At 38.6% G+C, this 20,411-nt stretch overlaps 1 protein-coding gene across 7 annotated transcripts in view; it reads right to left on the bottom strand.

Annotated features, from left to right (window-relative positions):
* The window catches only part of BCHE (butyrylcholinesterase), an 88,722-nt gene that overhangs the window by 46,763 nt on the left and 21,548 nt on the right, over positions 1 to 20,411 (bottom strand). For 3 of the 7 annotated variants that reach the window (XM_052686131.1, XM_052686134.1, XM_052686132.1), the window contains exon 1: positions 674 to 863. The exons of 1 other annotated variant lie outside the window; for it this stretch is intronic. In XM_052686131.1, coding sequence (XP_052542091.1) covers positions 674 to 848 — 175 coding nt within the window. In that variant the 5' untranslated portion in view covers positions 849 to 863. Of the gene's footprint in view, positions 1 to 673; positions 864 to 2,566; positions 2,592 to 3,245; positions 3,356 to 3,538; positions 3,665 to 20,411 lie in introns of those variants that run through there. 3 more of the 7 variants (XM_052686137.1, XM_052686138.1, XM_052686135.1) reach the window with 3 other exon arrangements.

Raw genomic sequence — 20,411 nt, 5'->3', positions numbered from 1 at the left:
TCTCTGAGATGTAAGTTTTGCTTTCTAACTTCTCTACCACATTTCCTTGGCTGCTCAGTATCATAACTTAGTATTGCAGCTCTCAAAGCCATCAGCAACAGTCAGCTGTGTATTGCAGTGTTATTATATTCTTATTTGACAAGAAGGCGACTCCACAGTGTTTCTGGCATTGCAGAATAACAGACTTGAAAGAAAAAGTATGGGTTTTAATTTCAGCTACAGTCTATCACCATTCTAAAACTACACCTAGCTTCAATGAAGCCAGGCTGATGGAGAGCAACATATCTAGAGCAATGGACTAAGATGTTACCAATGGAAAAAAACCCAAACTATTCATAGAAACTACAAAGAAATCACAAACACATAAAATGACCAAAACACACACACACAAACAAAACACAAAATCCACCCCCAACTTCTTGAAAAGTCATTACTCTACAGGGAAACATAGGGCCACTGCACTGCACAAAGTCATTCTTCCTTCCTTTTCTTTTGCATGCGGCCCCTGATGACTGGTCTTTCCTCTGGACTGAGCAGCCCCATCTATTTTCATCCCAGAATGGCTTGAGTTGGGAGGGCTATTCCTTCCTAAAAGTTAAGGGCCCTTATCCATCCAGTTCCACCCACCCACTGTAGGGAAGATTGCCACCCAACCCACGGTTGCCCATCCAACCTGGTCTTGAGTACCTCCAGGGATGGGGCACCCACAGATCTCTGGACAGCCTGTGCCAGGGCCTCACCACTCTCTGAATAAAGAATTTCCTCCTAACATTTAACTTTGCAGCTCTTTTATAACTCTTTGCAGTTTTATGACTCTGGTGAGAGAAATAAGAGGTTATTTCTTGCATGGGAGGAACTCCAGGAACAGGGAGCAAAAGAAATAAAAGCAGGACAGGTGTTGCCAAGCAGGGCTGGAATTACCTGGATTGGACCTGCAGCACCAAAATCTAATTTGTGCTATACTTGCATTACAGCTCCATCACCAAACAGTCTGCTATACCCCATCTTTATATGGAAATGAGGCAGGAGAAACTGATATCCAAACTCTCATGCCACACACCTGATCTCTGTCCCACTGCAGTGTTGTACCAAATATCCCCTCTGCTTGATAGAGAGCAAAATTCTTTGGTTTGGAGATGGTTTTCTGTGCTTTTTTTCTGTTCAGAAATCTCTTCTGTTTAATTCCACAATGACTGAAAGGATTTTCAGGGGAGAAATCAGTCACTTGAAAAGCACAGAAATGAAGCTGCAGTCCAACTTCTGCCAGAGAAAAAGAAGCACACAGAGGGGAAGAAAAAAAAAAAAAAAAAAAAAGCCCAGAAATACTGTTTCTTAGAATTCATAGATATGTAGAGATTTGCTGCTTTTTCTCACTACAAGTATGCTAGTTTAAAAGTACTTGTTACTATACAACTGAAGAGGTGTTTATGCAAAGATTTGAAAGATGGGGAGCCCAAGGAGCCTGGAGCTGTCTGACAGACCAATCTAATATACCTGAGATCCAAATGCTATCTGACCAAATGTATAAAATGAGATTAATCCCAGAAGGAAAAAAGCAAAGATAAACCTAAGCAGTGCTGCAGGATCCTGAGTGTTAATCAGCCTCATTACTTATGGCACCGACCTCAGCACTGCATTAATCGGTGATTAACCTCACTTTGCCACAGCTAAACCTGAAGTCCATCTTTTGTTGTTTCTTTATGGAGAAGTGCACCAAAAAATCAGAGTCATCTGGGAGAAAGATGAGGGAAGAGGGAAAAGGTGAGAGCAGAGCTTATGAGTGGTGAAGAAGAAGGAACAGGCACTCCTTGGAAGTCAGCTTCAAGCTGTGAAGTATCAGGCATTACATTACGTTACATTAATCACTGTAATTTGTGAGAGCTTTGGGGTATTGGTAGCGTCTGGATGAGCTGTGGCTAAGGATGAGCTCTGAGCAGCTTGCCATCACTGGAGGAGCTTTCCCAGCACAGCAACCTGCAAAGGCCCTATCTTGGTAAACTTCAGGTTATGGGGTTTGCTGTCTCATGGCATAACTGTAGCACAAAGAAAAACACATTTGAAGTCCCAGCCTTAATGCCAACTGTTATATGACATAAGAGTAGCAAGAAATCAGCTGAGGAGTGTTTGCTCTGCTTCTTATGCTGCACAAAGGTTGCCTGACATCATTATCAGTTAGAGAGAAATAGCTGCAAACTGCGGTGAAAGCCCATTTCTTATGGCTGGATTTTTGATGATTGGAAAATTTCCAGAGGGAACTGAGAGATGTAAGCAACTGACACCAAAAACACTTTAATTCTGCCTTGATATCCCACTAGCACCTTAAAGAGAAAGGAGTACATATGTTTTCTTTCCATACTAGTGAATAGTTTTCCTCTCATTTGGTTTACTCGTTCTAACACTAATTCTCACTCCAATACTCCAGAACAGTTTTAAGGTTGATCTTTATTTCTTGGGCTGTGATAAATTTAGGAAATGTCTCCCTCCCTCCTACACCAGACCCATTCCCAGGGGGATGACCAAATCTGGGCTCAAGCTACTTTAGAAAGGCATCTTTCTTTCCATGTACCTGTATGCATCACAAAGTCATGCAGTGTACCCTCAATGTGACATGGAGGTATCTATGCATCCTTTCTTTGGTTGTCCAAAATCAGCTGTATTCAGAAATACTGCAAAACTACTCAGGTGAGGTAATGCCATGCAATTAACAGCCTCTTCATTCTCCTTGAGAACATTTTGCATTTCCACTGTTGAAGAATATGTGGAAAGGACCACAAAAGTACCACTTTAAGCTATTGGCTGTTACTTAGCTGTTTCTACAGCAGAAGATTCCCAGTTTCCAACTTAAAATCTTTTGCCCGTTGCCTTTGAAGAGCTTGAAGCATAGGGCAAGGTATGTGCAGCTCTTCCTGACTTTAGGTGTAAGGCAGTTGATTTCACAAAGCGACGTAGTGCATTTGCAGGATTGGTGCCATCTCATGTACCCTTCAGCTGGTCTGGACCTATGCATGGGGTCACTGTGGGAGGGGCTGCAGTGAGCTCCCATGCTCTGAGGTGAGGACCAAACCCCCACTGGCACAGCTTCCCAATCTGCCCACTGCAAAATCAGTCTTTCTGACCAATTGGCAAAGAAATAAGGGGGGAGGGAGTGGCATTTCTTCCTTTACTCGAACCTCCCTGTCTGATCAAACTTCCACCTCTCCCACTTCATTATTTCTTAACTTTAAAGAGAAGCAGAAAAGACCAACCTCCAGAGCTGACTTCCTCCCTTGCTGCTCCTTTCTTTTTTCACAGAAGACCGATCAGGGGTTGCTAAGTAGCCAAGCTCCTTATATCCACAAGTGCTGCTTCACCTGGCCTGTTGTCAGATAAGCAGATGGTTCAGGGGCCAGGAACTTCACATAACTCACAAGATAAGCAACTTTTTAAATGTAAATAATGTACTTAATTAATAACACTTTGGCAAACACCTTAAGGAAACACACTGCTGCTTGACTTTGATCACCCATCTGTGCATTTCCCACTTTGCCAAAACCTTTACCTCTCACAGTGAGATTTTAGCTGCTGATACGAAGGCAGGCTCACACACTCATACCAGTGAAAGAGCAGGTTGCTATAATGCTCAAGAATCCACTGAGCAAAACATAATCATCATTTATTGCAAACTACAAAGGTATGTTTGCAGTAGAAGCAGGCACAGTCACACCAGCCTTATGTTAGCTAATTTGGTTAACAATTAACAGATGGCAGGAGGAATGATGATTGTAAGACTTCTCAAAGATAGGGGTGCACAGATCAATGTGGGTCTTTCAGCTCCTCCCAACTTGTTTTCTAATTGTAATGCTGTGCTGCTTGGTCTTCATCGCTACCCTTTGTTCTTGAGCAGAGAAATGGTTCTTAGAATGACAAACTCATGAAGAAAGCAGGCTGGGATTCTTGAGATGGTATTTCTGTTTAGTTCTACAGAATGTAAGAACACACAGCTTGCTTTACATAACTTTAAACATCGTTGCACCTAAGGAGCACTTTGCTGATGTCAACCATGCATTACTTCACTGAAATAGACTACTTGTGTTGCTCATTCTGATTATTACCCTTTGAAAATAACTCACTGAGACCATGGCATTTCACCTATGGGAATTAGATTCGTTGTTCCATACACATTAAGATAGCTCTGCCTATCTGTATTGTAAATTGTAAACGTAATTTACCCACATACCATAAGACTTCAGTGGCAGTTTTGATTCTTGACCTGTTTGTATAGTAATCATTAACTAACTTAATTTCCAAGAACTGTCAACCTAGTTCACGTTACATTTTTACACAGGATATTTCTGGTTTGATAAAACGATGGCTGTTACAGTCAAGGTTGTTTTTTTCCAACCCAACCAGCTACATTAATTCTAAATTCACTGTGTTACAAGAACCAGAATAAATGTTTTCCGAACAGAAGAACAATTCTGGCAAGGAATAAAACATCATCTCTTTAAAAGCGTAAAACAAGTGTGCAGAAATACAGAGTTTCCATTTTGAAGAGTGTCAGAACTTTTCACAGTTTGGTGTTAATACTTTTTTTCCCCTCCCATTTTGAGTTGATTGATTAGATTAGTCCTTAATCTGTTTAATTTCAGGCAATATGTGAATTTACCTCACGATAAACTACAAGCACAGAGACTGCAGTGAATGATAAAACTGCTCTTCTAGGCTTAGGTACATAACTCTGCCAATGTACAAACCAGGCTTGTCTATATTACAATTTTATTTACATTTACTCCAGGCAAGCCTTCACTAGTATTTACTTTTTAATCCACCATTTGTTTTATTCTGATTTTTTGGTAATGATTTCATCAAATTAAGACGGCTTCCTGTCAGAAGTGACTAAAAACCAGTTTTCATTGCATTTTATGGCCAACCATAGTGGTGTCTAAAGTCTACAAGTTGTACATTAACGTTTCCTAAATCTGCTGCTCAACATAAGAAGGAATATAAGTGGAGTGAAGTTCTATACATTAACAAATACTGAGATATGACATAGTATTGATCCTCCACTGGTGTAGAATGCCATACTGAGTTTGAAATTATTGAACTCGTGATCATTTACACCAAGAAAGAATTTGCATTTCTTAAAGTTACAGATATTTATCTGTGTTGTTGGTTTTTTTTATTATTTTTTTATTTTATTTGCCCCTTTCATAATGAAAGAAAAAAAAAAAAACTTCCTTAGTATTAGGACCAAAATACAGAGAGTGGAAAATGGCAGAAGCTGCTGAGTACAAACAGCTACTGTTCTACCACAAAATGTCGTGTGGAATAAAAAGAGCTCTCCACATTTTCTTCGCTTAATGTTTTTGAGTTGTCCTTTTTGCTAAGTGAATGAATGGGCCTATGCAAAAGCCCTGCATCTGCTAATGATTTTCAGTGTTATCACTAACCTTAGAAACTGAAGAACTGAGAAAAGAATATGATCAGGGAAGAGAAAGCAAACGTGGAAATTATTTTTCTATCAGAAGATAGAGTAACCTAAGACAAATTGTGGTTAAAAAAAAAATTACTCTGCTACCAAATCTTTGGGCTATTTCTAGTAATATTCCTATTTCCTACCAACTTGTAGCCTTATTAGCTTCTAAATTGGGCAACAAACTGTTAAGATATTGACATAAGTACTGGATTTATAAAAGACTGTAATGTTAAGCAGAGTGTGGTGAAAGTAAAGAGACAATTATGTGATCCAAAGATACAATGAGTATTCATTTTTAAGAGCAATTTAACCAATGCTATTTCTGCAACTCCTGATCTAGGCTTTAAAACACATGCAACTTGCACAGGAAACTTCTGGAAGAAGATACTGGTCTTTTTTTAGGTCTGATATATCATAGCAATGTAAGAAATAAAGAAGAATAATTACACTGTGCATTTCAGTAGCTGGCATTCAATCTGATTTTTAAGAGCCCTAAACTGTACCACTTCCATCTCTTCTATTATTCAGCAGTTTAATATGCTGCATTTCCTGATATATACATCAAACATCTCTCACCCTGTGCAGTGCATTCACTTTACTTGTAATTTTTTTTCTTTTTCTTTTTCAGCAGAACCTTTTTAATTCCTTTGCTGAATCTTTTTATTTGGCCAAATTCCATCCATGTTCCTAATCAGTTCCTTTTAATTTCACTGTCTTTATTGACTCTAGAATGAAAATAACAACATATTTCATTAAGATCCTATTTACACCTTTTTTCTTGATTGCTATCGAAGACAGAAACTGAGCCCACATTACCAAAGCGTGTATTACCCCACTGGATATTTCCAACCCCCTTGTTACACGGGTTTTTTTATCATAACTTTTTAGATTTGCCATCTGGCCAGTATTCAATCCACATTCAGTTGTCTCCAGCAAAGCTGACCAAAATTAATTTTTCAATTAGGATTTCATGAGACATTGTCAAATGTTTTACTAAAATCCATCTATTTTTCAAGTGCTACCTCATTTCTCTCTCTCTGTCAGTAGCTAATTCCTTCAACTGCTTCAAGCAAGCACATCAAAAAGTTGTTCTTTATGCAAAACACTTTAATTCTGGGATTTTTTGTTTGTTTTAAATCTAGAGAAGGAAAATAAAATATTTGCATATCATTGAAAATCTAGTTGCTTCTCTTAATTCACTGACAACAGTCATGAAATGGTTGGTTTTGGTTGCATTAACTCATTGTGCTCTGGATCTGTGCTCATTACAAATTGGTTTTCTTGTGATTAAAGAGATGTTAGCTTTCTATGAACCAGAATGTATCAGTCATGTCTGAGCAAATAGCAAATTCCCAATCACTAGAATGAGCTTCAGATGAAACGATTGAACATATAAGTTGTTTCTTCCTTCATTGTAGGGGACTTTTACCAAAATCATGCTTTATATTCAAACTTCTGTCAATTCAAGGGAACTGATATACAAGTTTTTGAAGAAATTAAGTGCCTTCTTCCACGAGCAAGAGATTTTGATTATTTGGTGATTATGTGCTGCTGTACAAAAAAATAAAAATCTATGGAAGATTTAAAGAGGCCTTTGAATAATGAAGAAAACCATTGAAATTAAAGAAGCCCAATGGCTTTTATTTTATTGCAAGCATATTTTAAGACTTGACAGCAGTTGCAGTGTTCCCCTAATTTTTGCTATAAAAGGGAAGTAAAACAAGAGTTTATTGGAGCAATACTTCATAGTGCCCTACTTCTGTAAATTGTCTTTAAGCTCTAGGGTAAGGATGGAACATTCATGTTTTTAAATTGGATACAAAAGCAGTTTCTATGCTGTGGCTGCTGTAGCATAAATTGCTACACAGAGACTAGCAGATATGTCTACACATACTGATGCTCAGCAAGTTGTAACATTGTTGTTTTTTTTTTTTGCCTCACTTTACCTGCAGCTCTTATAGCTTGTGCTACTTTTAAACGCTCTCTAATGTTTGGAAGATATAGTGCATACCTTGAAAATGCTTTATGCTTGTAGAGGGTTGCATAACTCTCCTTGAAACAGACCCAGAACCCTCTGAGCTGTCCTAAAGTTTTAAAGTGTTTTAGCATAACTAATTTATAATATAAATTGGCTGACCAGTGCAAAGCTGGATCTTACACTGCAATTTTTCAAGAGGACATAATGTTCTGCCCACAATCATGGAGAGAAAATAGTACTGATTAAACTTTCATTCAAGAGCAGCAGTGGGTCATGCACCATGTCATGGAGGTGATGGAGTTTCCACATCATGCCAGAGAGGGACTAAATGGCTGCTCTGGCTCAGATGGGCTTGGGCAGGTAATAAGGAGCTGATGCATTTGGCATGCTGGCCTCGCTGCCTCCCCACCAGAGCAGTGTCAGCAGCTGAGAGAAGGTCCTGGGACTGTTCAGAGAGCAGCTGAACGTTTTGCAGGTGGTAGAAGGCTGCTCGTCTCTGTTCAATATTCCAGATGGCATCAGTAATAATTACACTTAGTGAGAAGGCGAGGAAGGGAACTGGGCCATTAAGAAGCCCTTGTGAAAGCCATTTGAACTGACTGCCGTGTCTTGCAGACAAGCGCATAATGCGATGCTGAGCAATTAGATGCTGAATTAGCAATTAGACATTGAATCGAGTAGATCTCTAAAGTAGATACCAACTGTCTCTGAAAACTCCTTCCTTTTTTGTCCCTTCATTACACTTCCTTTGTTGTTCATTAAGGAACAGACTTTTACATTCTCTGTAGGAAGGCAAATACATTTTAAAGCTATTAAGTGTTAATGATCAGATTGTCAGGTCCTAAGGTCCTATTACTTTTTTTTTTTTTTTTTTTTTTTTTTTAGATACTCGGTGTATGAGAGCACAGTGAGCAGCATGACTTGTACAGAAGTATCTTTGAGAAGTTTGGGAGAGATTAATTGTTGTTTGCAAGAACATAAATGAAGTTTTGCACTCTCAAAGGGTGGAAAGGCCAGTTGTTAGCTACAAGGTGAACGATGTGATCATCTGATATTTTAAATAGTGTGAGAGATTTGAAACGTGAAAACAAATTAAGCCTTGCAGTGGATGAGAAAAAATTACCTGCATTGCTTCAGCAACAGATGCTGTGTCTCAAAAAAGGTATTTGCAAAGACGTACAGAGCTGACTCTCAATCTTACCTCTAAATTGTGATAAAACTCGGAATAATTAAAACCCAGTTTCTAAGAGAAGAAATGTGTATGTGCACAAAAATGCATCTTGAAACAATTTTCTCTCTTTTCTGAAATTAACAAGTATATCGAGTTTTAATTGGCAATAGCTTGTAGGGAGAAGAATTTTGAAAGCAATGTAACATGTTCTTATTTGCTTTAACGCTTGGGTACTAGATCTATTTTTTATTGTGAACTGATGTTATGAAACCTTGAATTTGTTGTAGTAGGAAAAATGACAGTTTTCATTATTGCTATTTTCTTGCCTTAGAAAATACTGACAAACATGTCTATCATCCTGTTCCGTTCAGAAGAGACAGGGAAAACTGGGTACAGTGGAAACTCATTATAGTTTTTAAGGTAGGCAACACAACTCCAGATCAGTACTCAGTATAAAAGTAAATGTTACACTTAGAGAAAAATGTTCAGATTACTGCCTGGATTTTAAGCAACAGTAATTGTTGAATGTATTGTAGTCAACTGCAATTTCAGCCCAGTGGGTGGATTTAGATATGTGATTTACTCACAGCATTATGCATCATTTTTCTTGCTTTCCAACCCATCTCCAGCCCATTGAATTTGTTGCAAATGCTATCAAAAATATATGAATTCTGGACAGCACCATCAGTACATTAATCTTTTCCCACAAGAGTCAGAATGAAACTGCAGACACAGATACCTGATGCTTTCATTGTGTTGAGAAAGTTTGGTCCAAAATAGCATGTAGATGATGTCCTGCATTCATTCATTCATTCTTTCTTTCCTTTTCTTCCTTCCATCCCTCTTTCTTTCCTCCTTTCTTCCTTTCCTTCCGTCTTTCTCTATCTCTTTCCCTTTTTTCCTTCAACTTTTGTAAGCAAGATTTCCCCCTAATGGATGCATGGCAAAAAGAAAAAAAAAAAAAAAAAAAAAGTGCAGAACAGAGAGATTACCCCACTGATATAGATAGAAGGGGAGAACAATAGGATAGAAGATAGTGTTATTTTGATCCCTTATCTTTGTTGGAAATTTCATGAGATAGGTGTCTTCATATCTCTGTAATGACCATGCATCAAATATCTGCTCTTATCTAATCTTGGTTGCATCTGAGTGGATAAAACGGACAGCATGCACAGAAGAAGCTTCATTTGGAGGAAAATAATGGCCAGTGATGCTGTCTCAAGCCAGGCATTTTTGAGGAAGTCTGTTGTAATGAAAACAGTGTTTTACATTTACAACAATTCAGATGCAAATAAAATGAGAGAGAAAGTGAACTGTCAAAACCAGAACTGCCTCTCTCCCTAGACTTCAGCAGAGGCAAATGTTTTCCTGAGTTCTCTGCAGAATAGGAACCAAATACTGAAGTAGATTTGGCCTCCAGATGAATACTACATTTCCACGATAACAGAAGGCACTGGGGTCAGCCTCAGACAACCTCCAGGTGTTAATCAGTCAGCCCTGCAGAGAGGTGGCAAATCCCTGTGAAGTTCTCCTTGCTTTGTACCTCACAGGCAGTTTTACTGATACTTTTCTACACAGCATCTAAGAAGCAGTGATCCCAGAGAGAAACAGAAAATTTTAAGTGTGCATCATTTTCTCTTTCTGTTGTGATATTGATTTATATATTATGCCAAAAGTAGAAATCCCACATAAAAAGAACAGGAACACTGAATTCAAAAGCCTTCTGTTGTAGCATTTCTTGACTTGTGAGGTTACCCATAGGGCTTTAAATCTCCTCCCGTGGTTTTGTTTTAATGTATTTTCTGTTTTGTTGTTGTTGCTGTTGTCTCTTTGTTTTGCTCTTCAGAATTATCTTCCATTACAACATTGTGTTCTACGTTTTTCCCACCTCATCCTAACCCCTTTGATGCATATATTTCACAGTACTCTGAAACACAGTCATTGGATACTGAAGGTAATGTATTTTAGTGTATGAACTGACATCATTTACTGCATTTTTTTCAAAACAAAGGTGTACCTAAGGAGAAAAACTGTTTTTATATGAACTAGATGCAGCATGGAAAGGGGGAGTCCAACCCTTCCCTTAGCAAAGGCAAATGAGTACCCAGGATATAGGAAAAAAGTTTAATCCTTCACTTTGTCTTACGTAAAACCAGATCCCAATGTCTCCATTTAATGCTCAAACTACCAGTGTATAACTTGTAAGAGAGGAGAAAAAGAACAGCATAATGCACGTCTTGACAGGAAGCTGAAAAGAAGGGAGGGTGTGCGCTTTGCTGACAGTTTAACAGTAGAGAAACTAAGTGGAAAGTTGTTATCTTATCTGTAAACCTGCTGTGAAGGGTGATGTGAATTGGCAGGCAGATCACAGCGATTTGCTGAACAGTAAACCTCAAGACCAGGTTGCTTGCTTCTAGTTTTTGTAGAGGTTCGTGCTGCAGTGGATGAGTATCCTTTATTTCTGTACCTAGTTGCCTTTATTTAGTCTTCTCTGCACCTCTGCAAGGTCTTGCTTTACCTTCTGTCTCTACAGTTGATTTCTTTTTGCAACGTCTCTGAAGTTTTGGTACACATCCCTTCGTTGAGGTATGACTTTCTGCCTTTACCTTCACCACTCCTTGCTCCTTTCATCACCTACAAATGTCCACTTTGCTTCACTCCACTATTCTGCCTTTCCAAGATTTGGTTACTTTTTGTTTCTATGTACCATCCTAATTCTTGATCCTTCCAAGAATTCCCAAATCTCCCTTTGAGGCCCTTCAATTCCTATCAAGAGTTTCCCACGGAAGAGGGAAGAGAGAGCTCTTGTTTCTCTCGCTGCTTCCTACCCTAATGGACCTGCCAGCAAGAAATTAACATCAAAGGGAAAATCCTGATCAAGTGCTGCTATATAGCGCTCCTTTTGAACATGAACAGTATAATTAGTAAATAGATGGTGAGAGAAGGGAAGGAATGGAGAATGGAAGTGAACTGTCAGGTGCTTTAACATCTCGTCTCAATTTCTAACAGGTGTCTTTGTGCACACTAGAACTTCAGAAGCTTGTTACAGAGCCAAATTTGGATTTGGGATCTATTTGTCAAGGATTTCACTACAATAAATAGATCTGTATAAATAGATCTGTATCACATTAAAAAAAAAATTCCTATGCTAGCTTGCCATGCCTAGAAATACTGCTTAAAAGGTCCTGGAATTATGAATTAGTGCCATTCCTGACTAATGCTGTCCTAATGAAATGTGACTGACTTAATTCCCTGCACTGTAGTACTGCACAACTTATGCTGGGAGAACAGTTCAGCTGAAAAAGGTTCTAAGTAACGCTGAATCATATGGTGTAAACATTTGTTTGTCTATATATTTATATCCATATTTACAACTAACTCCAAGCTGACCTCTGAATTCCAACACACAACAGATCTTTCATCACAAAACAGCCCCCAAAAGGTTTCCACTTCAACTCACAAATGTCTGAGATATTTTGTTAGCCAGTTATCAACCAGACAAGGAGGGCACAGAAAACACCCTCCTCGTTATTTGCTTTCATCATGACCAACCAGATGAAGGTGAGCCCTTCCAGTAAGAGATCCCAAGCCATTGCAATGCAAGTGAGACACAAAGGAGCACAGCAAAATGCACATGAACACTGTCCTATAGTGTCCTAGGGGTTTGCTCCTACTTGTCTTCTTGGATGTTTTTTGCCTTAAGTGTTGCAATGAGTAAAAATCCTTATATAAATGTAACTGGGTGTCAGCTTCATTTCCAGTTAAGATTCTCTGTTAATTAAAAGCTGCTTTACATTGAGCTGCAAAGAACAAGTCAAAAAAACATAAGCTCAAGACACGCACTGTCAGTCTCCATAGATTTAAATTTAATTAAATGAGAAAACTGCATGACTTCTTTGGTTCACACCAAGGATTACCAGAGCTATCCTGTAAATGTATTTTTTGTAAGTCATGAGCTCAGCTTGGAATATTGTTTTATCATTAATGCTGCCATTCATTCCCCTGCTGGTCTAGTATCCAAAATACCACATTGCTGTGATGAAAACGCAAGGCCTTGAACACACACTAAATACATTCTGAGGATGCAGTGAATGTAATCGCACCATTATCTATTTATTATCTATTTATACAGCACACCAGCCGGTTGGGCCGTGAAATTTGACACTGAAATGATGCTATTTTGAGAGGTGCTGAGCACCTGCTGCTGGCTGCAATCACACTCTCCATTCCATAACACCTAACAGTGATGTTTCCTCCCATACCCACAGCTACACAAAGCAGTGCCAATGGGCCAATCCCAATTCCCTCTCTGCTCATGTCTGCATTCCCCACAATATGGAAAAACACTACACCTGCTCCTAGTAAATCTGATGTGTTTCCCATGAGAAAGAACCAAGCATTTCTTTCTAACCCCAGCAAATAATTTGCTGTCCTTTGAAGCATGGAATTATTCAGCTGACATTTTATCTCATCTATCTCTCAGCACCATCAACTCAAATATTACGTCTATGAAACTTTTTTTTTTTTTTTCCAGCTTTACTATTTGTAGGTTTTCTGTTCTCAAGATAAATTAGGAAATAAATGAGCCTGCAGACAAAGTTGAGAATACACTGTACTATAGCAGTAATGCACAGAGATATCCATGAAAATGCCATCAGCGTTTTTGCCATATATGTTCTTGTTAATGTTATGTTTCTAAAAAGTAGTTTGTAGTGCTGGGGAGAGGGAAAAAGAGGCCAAGGAAAAAAGGAGATAGTAGAGAGACTCAGAGCTGCACACATCTCCCCACTGCCTCCTAAAAGGGCATTGCTGCCTTTAAAATTGCTGAATTCCTTCAGTGTGAGGAGCCATTCTTCCATGCAAATTTGACTTTCTGGGACAAAAGGCCAAACCATATATTCATGAATTTTAACATAAACAAAATGAGATCCTTCCAGCTTTTAAGATCTCTCTTCACTGTGTTTTTTGGGAGTGAGGGGAGACTGAGGAAAGAGTAAGCTGCAGCGTGCTGCTACCTGAGTTTTCATCATAAGCTGAATCTTGTTCTCTGTGCTCTGAAGAGATCACATTTATAACCGAGACCTGAGAGACTGAGACCAAACAAGTACCTGGAGCACAGCTATTCCAGTGCACCTCTAAGAGAAAAATAATGAAAAAACAGAGATTAACCCTTCCACCTCCTCACATGCTTCTCTGAATTTGCTGAAGTATGTGTTTCTACCGCAAAAATAATCATTAATAATAATATTCACTCTCAAGGTACTGCTTGCATATCCTTCTGAAGCAGCATAAGCAGTTGTCCCCGCTTTGTTGCTTAGGCAGGAGCACAGAGGGTGCAGAGCTTCCTCCTCTCTCTGCAGCTCACTACTGACAGACCTTCTGGAGCACAGTGGCTCTCACTCCATACCAATTAGACTCAGCAGATATTCAGGCCAAGGTGACCTGTCAGAGGAGTTCAGAAAGGATTCCTGCAAAGCAGCATCTGCAGGAGGTAACAAGCATATCTTCTTGCATCAGTTCTGTCCTGTGTGTTCTTTTGTTACAGAAGTGAGAGTTTTCAGCACGGGTATTTTGAAGGAGAGCTGATTTTGTAGGGTGCCTCCCAGAAGGTCTGCTGACTAATGATACTGATGCACCTCAAATGCCATCTGCCATTTTGCAACTGACACCTGCCCTACATGTAATTCTGAGTATCTCATATGTTAATGCCAGAATGACATTCAGCCTTTTAATCTCCACCATCCATCTCTTTCTCTCCCAGTCCAACTCAAACACAGCACCTATTCTAGTTAGATATTCTTGTACATACATCTCTACATAGCCATGGTAACATCCAGGGATATGCTCTGGGAATTACAAATGCAGAATCTATGAATATTTTGGAGAAGAAGCACAACTTCACAGCTTCATTTTGAATTCTGCTAGACAGGAAGTACCTTCGATTTATCTTATCACTATCATTTAAGAGAATGTATATCTCTCCTACTTAAAACCAAAACTCTGGATGCATAACTACACTTTTAGATATATTTGCTCTAAGAAAAAAAAAAGGAATCACACGACTGGTTTCGGTAACTGCAGTAAAGTGGCACTGAAAATTTTAAGTTATAATACATATGTTATGCTTTCTTGTAATAGAATGAAAAAAAAAAAAAAAAAAAAGGTAGCATAAGGTAGTATCAGGATGAATTTGTTTTCCTCTCACCAAAAGTGACTGAATTAACGCTTGACCCTTTTGAACTGAAAGTACTCATTGCAAGGTGCAGACACCTAACAAACAATAGCACCACAACATCTTAACAAAAGTCCTTTCCACCTTCTTCCACCTACATATCTTCACAAATTATTACTCAGGTCCAAATTCCACATGACACAACCCACAAAATGAAATATGCCCTGCTCTGGTGGAATACTGCCTTGGCTCCATTTCCACCAGGAATGAATTTGCTGTTTACAACCATGCTACCTCGTAGAGCACTTGCTCACTGCTGCACCTTACACGCCTTTGCTGGAAAAGCCACTTGAGTGCTCTGGAATGAGTTCAGCTGAACGCATCTCTGCCACATCACACTGCAGGATGGAGGGAGACTCTCAGCTGAGCCACCACACAGCAGCGGTTTGATTGCTCTTCTGCAAAAGGACCACTTGAGAGCACAAAGCTCTCCGCTGCCGTGACTCAGTGCGAGAACAGCAGCCCAATTTTTTCACAGCTGCTTGTTCAGCCTCCACTTAAAATTTCTATGCTGTAAAAAAAAAAAAAAAAAAAGCAGAAAGCTATAAAACAGCAAAATCATCCACCCCCCCCCACCCCCTCCCTCCAAAAAATCTTCTCTCCATCACCTTCCTTTCTACACAGAGGGATTGTTCCTGGGCTGTAAAGGCTGACACATTAAAGTTGAAGCTTCAATGTAGTTATCTGCTTTGTTTTAATCTTACATTTTGCTCATCAGAAATGTGATGCAGAATATCAATAAATCTAATGATACACACTCACTGTGAAGCAAACACGCAGCACCTGCTTTGAAATTACTTTTGCTACTCAATCCTGACAGAAACAATGGTCAAAGAGCTCTTCTCTCGCATAAATAATGTCAATTCCAATGGATCAGCTCTTGTAAATGTTTTCCCATTCGCATCTTCGCTTGTTCTGTTGGCTTCTGGATTGCACATAATATCTCAAAACAAGAACAAAAAAAATCTTCTGGGAAGCTACAAAATATTTTTTTAATTTTTTTTGTAGCCAAGGGAAAAAGACTGGAAAGATGGGATATTTTAGCATGTTTCAGTCAGTGTAGAAATATGGCATTAGGTAATGATGAATTGATAAAAAATGATTTCCAGCATTTTCATAATCATAAAAAGTAAGAAAAAATATGAAAACTCTTAAAAATTATGAATTCTTCATTATCTGATGAATAATTATAAAAATGGTTGAGTCCAACAACTCAACAGTGCTAGTTCCAATTAAGCAAAATAGAAAATGCAGAAAACTAGAGAGAAAAACACTGATGAAAAGTACTGATTAGATCCACTAAGAAGGGCAGGATGAAAAGGCTCAAACAAAGATGGCCAGATGAGAAAGCTGAACCTCAATTTGGGAACGACAAGAACTACAGAATAAAATAAGACATGGTTTTCTTTATTTTGTTCTTCACTTTTCTATCTTTGGATTGTAAAGCCTAGGAAAGATTCCTGGAAATAAGTCCCATTCCACTTGTCCATTAGCTTCCCTTTAGGAAAACAACTAAAAACCAACCAAGCAATTCAATCAAAAACAAAAATCCCCGGCCTTTTATCCTTCATTTTATCTCTTGCGAAACTATACGACCATTTTATAAAATGGAACAACTGTTCTTTCATCCTGTCGTTATATCAGCTGATCCACTTTGCCAAGAGAGCAATGGAACTGCAAGGTGAAATGCAGTGCAAATGAAGAAACTGGTCTGTATTTTGAATCCCTTTCAATATGTCACTGCAGCAGCCTGGCAATAGCCACCAAGATATTCTGTCATTTTAGGACTAACCAATCTCTTCCAGTATTGAGTATCTTTTCTATTTGCTTTTCTGTTCGTTGATACAGTCTTTGCCTAATGGCAAATAGCATCAGGAAGGAGATGATGTGACTGAAGAACTGACCCTTAGGTTTCAGTTGCCTTTTTGAAGGCACAAGGGATAGATAAATGAAGAAATACCAAGCTGGATCTGTCTATCCATATCTCTGTTGCACAGCTAAAATGACTCCACATTTTGTTGATAATTTGCTAATGGTATTTCAAGATGATCCTCATCCAGAATCCATTAACATTACCCTCTTCCTCCCTATAAATTGGATTTAATGCAAATACACTGCTTGACAATAAGTGTAAGGAACAGAACAAAGACCGCCATTGAAAAGACTGATCTCTCTTTCAATCTGCTGTTAGTCCTGAACTTTTTGTATCAAACTTTTTCTTGAATTGACATTTTGGGAATATGAGTTAATGCTCAGCCTCAGCATCATGCATTGCAGTGGGTAAAATGAATAAAATACAGATAAGAAATTAAGAATTATGAGAAGTGTAGTGTTATAACAACATCTAGCTCCCTTGTAGCAGCACTCTTCCCAGAGAAGCCAATAATTATTTTTAATTTTATTTTAAGGCCCTGACCAAATTTTGATTTTAACCTTCTCCTTTGTGGATTAGTTCTTAATGAGTAGAAAACTGAGCAGCTTTACTGGAAAGTAACTACTGCATAAATGAATTTAAGTGCACTTAAGGACTTTTTCTTGTTGTTGACTTTACCAGAGTCCAATGAGAAAAGCTTTTAATTGCACTAGTTATGAAAAAGTTTGTTCTGTTTTCAATTAATATCTCTCCATTGTAGCCTTGCATTAACAATCCAGTAAAAAAATCACTAGGCTTTACACTAAACAATTCCAGAAGATCATCTTAATCACCTGGTTGCTTATTTTTTCTTCCCCTTGCAAATATATTGCTACTACAGGAGTTTGAAACAGGATGCTAACTCTGGTCTACAAAGGTAAAGGAACAGACAGAAGGGAAAGCTTACCCTTATTTTATTTTTAAGCATTTTTGTTTCTATTTTTATTGAAATCCAATTTTCCAAACTTTTTTTATTGTAAGTTATTTGGTTTCATAGCATCATCTTTCATTTCTTCAGCTTTTCCGGCTGATGTAATGCAAGATGTTTAATGCAACTAGATTGCAAATATTTACTGGCACTTGCACCAGGAATCAAAGTCCTGAGTGGTTTCTGTGTCAGTAGTAGCATTTTTATGAGTTTATTTAATCTGCTAAAGAAGGAAGTGCACAATGTTTGCTGCCGCTCTGCCACTCTTACTCCCTAAACACATTTCAGCGAGGTCCAGGGAATCGATAACCACACACCCACAGCCTTTCATCTCTCAACTGTTGTTTGAAAGCTGGCTTTCGACCAAAATCATGACAGACTGACAGTTCTTTGGTCACTTATACAGACTGAATTGGTGGCCTCCATCCAGGTGTTAACATAAATAGGCTTCTGCATTCAAATATTCAGATTGAATTAATATCGGTATCTGAAAAACTCAGCAGTGCAGTCAGGATTTAATATCACACAACCACAGAATCATTAAGGTTGGAAAAAGACCTCTAAGATCTGAGGTCTAACCTCAACTCATCCCACCGTGTCCCTCAGTATCAAATCTCTACAATTTCTTGAACACCTCCAGGGACTATGGTGACTCCACCACTCCCTGGGCATCTTTGCCAACACACCACCACTCCTTATTAGAAGAACCACTTCCTATCATCCAGCCTGAGCCTCACTTAGCACAACTTGAGGCCATTCCCTCTTGAAGATAACTTGGTGATTGTCTCAGGTACCCCACCAGTGCCTTGCTTGCATGTACCTGGGCCTTGCTGGCCTTCATGGGTAACCTTCCAGATATTTCCAAATCTTTCAGGGCTACATATATTCCAAAATTAGTCTCTTCTGTGTTGCTGCTTGCTGGTTTGTTTTGTTTTTGTTGTTGTTGTTTTCCAGAGGAAAGTAGGATAGTGACCACAGCCTTTCCTCTTGATCAAAGACCAAAATGCCAGCATCTTGCCTACAATTCATTTGTTTTGTTGTGCCTCAATCCCCAGCACTAAAACTCAATGAGGTGGCAGCAGTGAGGATATGCTCCCATATGCTGACACTTTTTATAAAGCCTTCCTCATTCCAGTACCAGGAAAATCCCCATTGGCTTCAGAGACTGGTGCATTGAATAGAGACCAGTTCACCGTAGCTACCTGAGTGTTCCTCAAAAGCAGTGACCCCAGGAACATCGTCACTTTCTCTTAATTCTCAAACTATGACATTATTTTCCATAACGTGTGCAAGCATGCACACCAAATGTTATTTAATTAAACATTTATAGCATACTAATTTAATGGCACTGTTGTAGCAGTGTTGTTGGCAATGATCCAGATCCTTCATTGGAATAAACCGGGCAGCCTTCGGCTTCGTAGTTTATTCACTTGGGGACTGTGTTACTGCCTCATAAAACAGCGCGATAGTATTATTATCACTTAATTGTGCTGCAAGCTTTTCCCATTTCTGTGTCTGCCTTACTGCATCAGCCACGGCATATTTCTCTGAACCCCAGAATGCACAGTAAATATAAATTGACCCGCTTAAGCCATCAGAAATACACCTCAGAAAGCTGGTCTGTCAGTAGTTGGAGATTTATCGATATATTGTACTCAAATGTGACAAATGACTGCTTTAGAACAAACCAATAAATAAACTCCTAGTATAATTAATTCCAACACTTAATTTTGAGTTACTACCTGTAATTCCTTATATAAAAAAGTTCCAGCAACTGGAAAGGATGACTCATCTGCATGAAGGCTATTCAGCAAGAAAGGAGAGGAAAAGAGAAATAAATGATAACATTTAAACTGCATTATAATTACCACTAATCGTTGGTAAGCCCAATAGGTATTTTGGGAGGTAATTTCAATAATGAAAATATCTAATTGTCATCCACAGCCTCATTTTCCAGGAAATCAAGTGTCACAAGATCATAGAGTGCCTTGGGTTGGAAGGGATCTCAAGGATCATCAAGCTCCAACCCTCATGCCACAGACAGGATTGTCAATCACCAGATCAAATACAAGATCAGATTGCCCAGGGCCCAATCCAACCTGGCCCCATTTGATGATTAGCAGACTTTTTTTTTTCCTGCTTACGTTGAGATATTTTTTTAAAGAGAGGAAAAATTACTGAACAAAAACCACATGGAAAAGCTAAATTAAAATTATGTTAACTTTTCCAAACCCTTGGGTATTTTAGCTAACTTTAAGTCACAATTTTACAAAAATTCAAAGGTAATGGTACTATTTATTTTGTATCTTATTGTTATATTTTATTCATTAAATATAATCATGCTTTTATAAATCTTCCTGCTTACTAATTTCATAGAATCATTAAGGCTGGAAGAGACCTCCAAGATCATTCAGTCCGACCATCTTCAGAGTAGCGTGGCCTGGCAATGGCGTGGTGTACAAATCAGAGCTATCCCTCAGAATCTGTGCCATGAAAATCCCAGAAACCAGTCTTCTTGAGAGCATTAGAGAAGGATGCTTGCACTATTAAATTAACACTCAAAACACAATTTGAGTTTATATTAAAATGAAAGGCTAACTTCAAACTCTATTCAAATGTAAGTATTTAAATAATACAAATCTGTCTACAGATGGATCAAATGGTTAGAAACGCTGAATACTTGAATTTCCCTTGGAACAGGTTTGGAAATGAGACCGTTTGACTTATGCAACAGA

Source organism: Tympanuchus pallidicinctus, unplaced genomic scaffold (assembly GCF_026119805.1).
Source record: "Tympanuchus pallidicinctus isolate F22 unplaced genomic scaffold, pur_lepc_1.0 scaffold22, whole genome shotgun sequence".
NCBI lineage: Eukaryota > Metazoa > Chordata > Aves > Galliformes > Phasianidae > Tympanuchus > Tympanuchus pallidicinctus.
The sequence above is the reverse complement of the archived record's forward strand: the minus strand, read 5'-3'. Positions and strand labels throughout refer to the sequence as shown.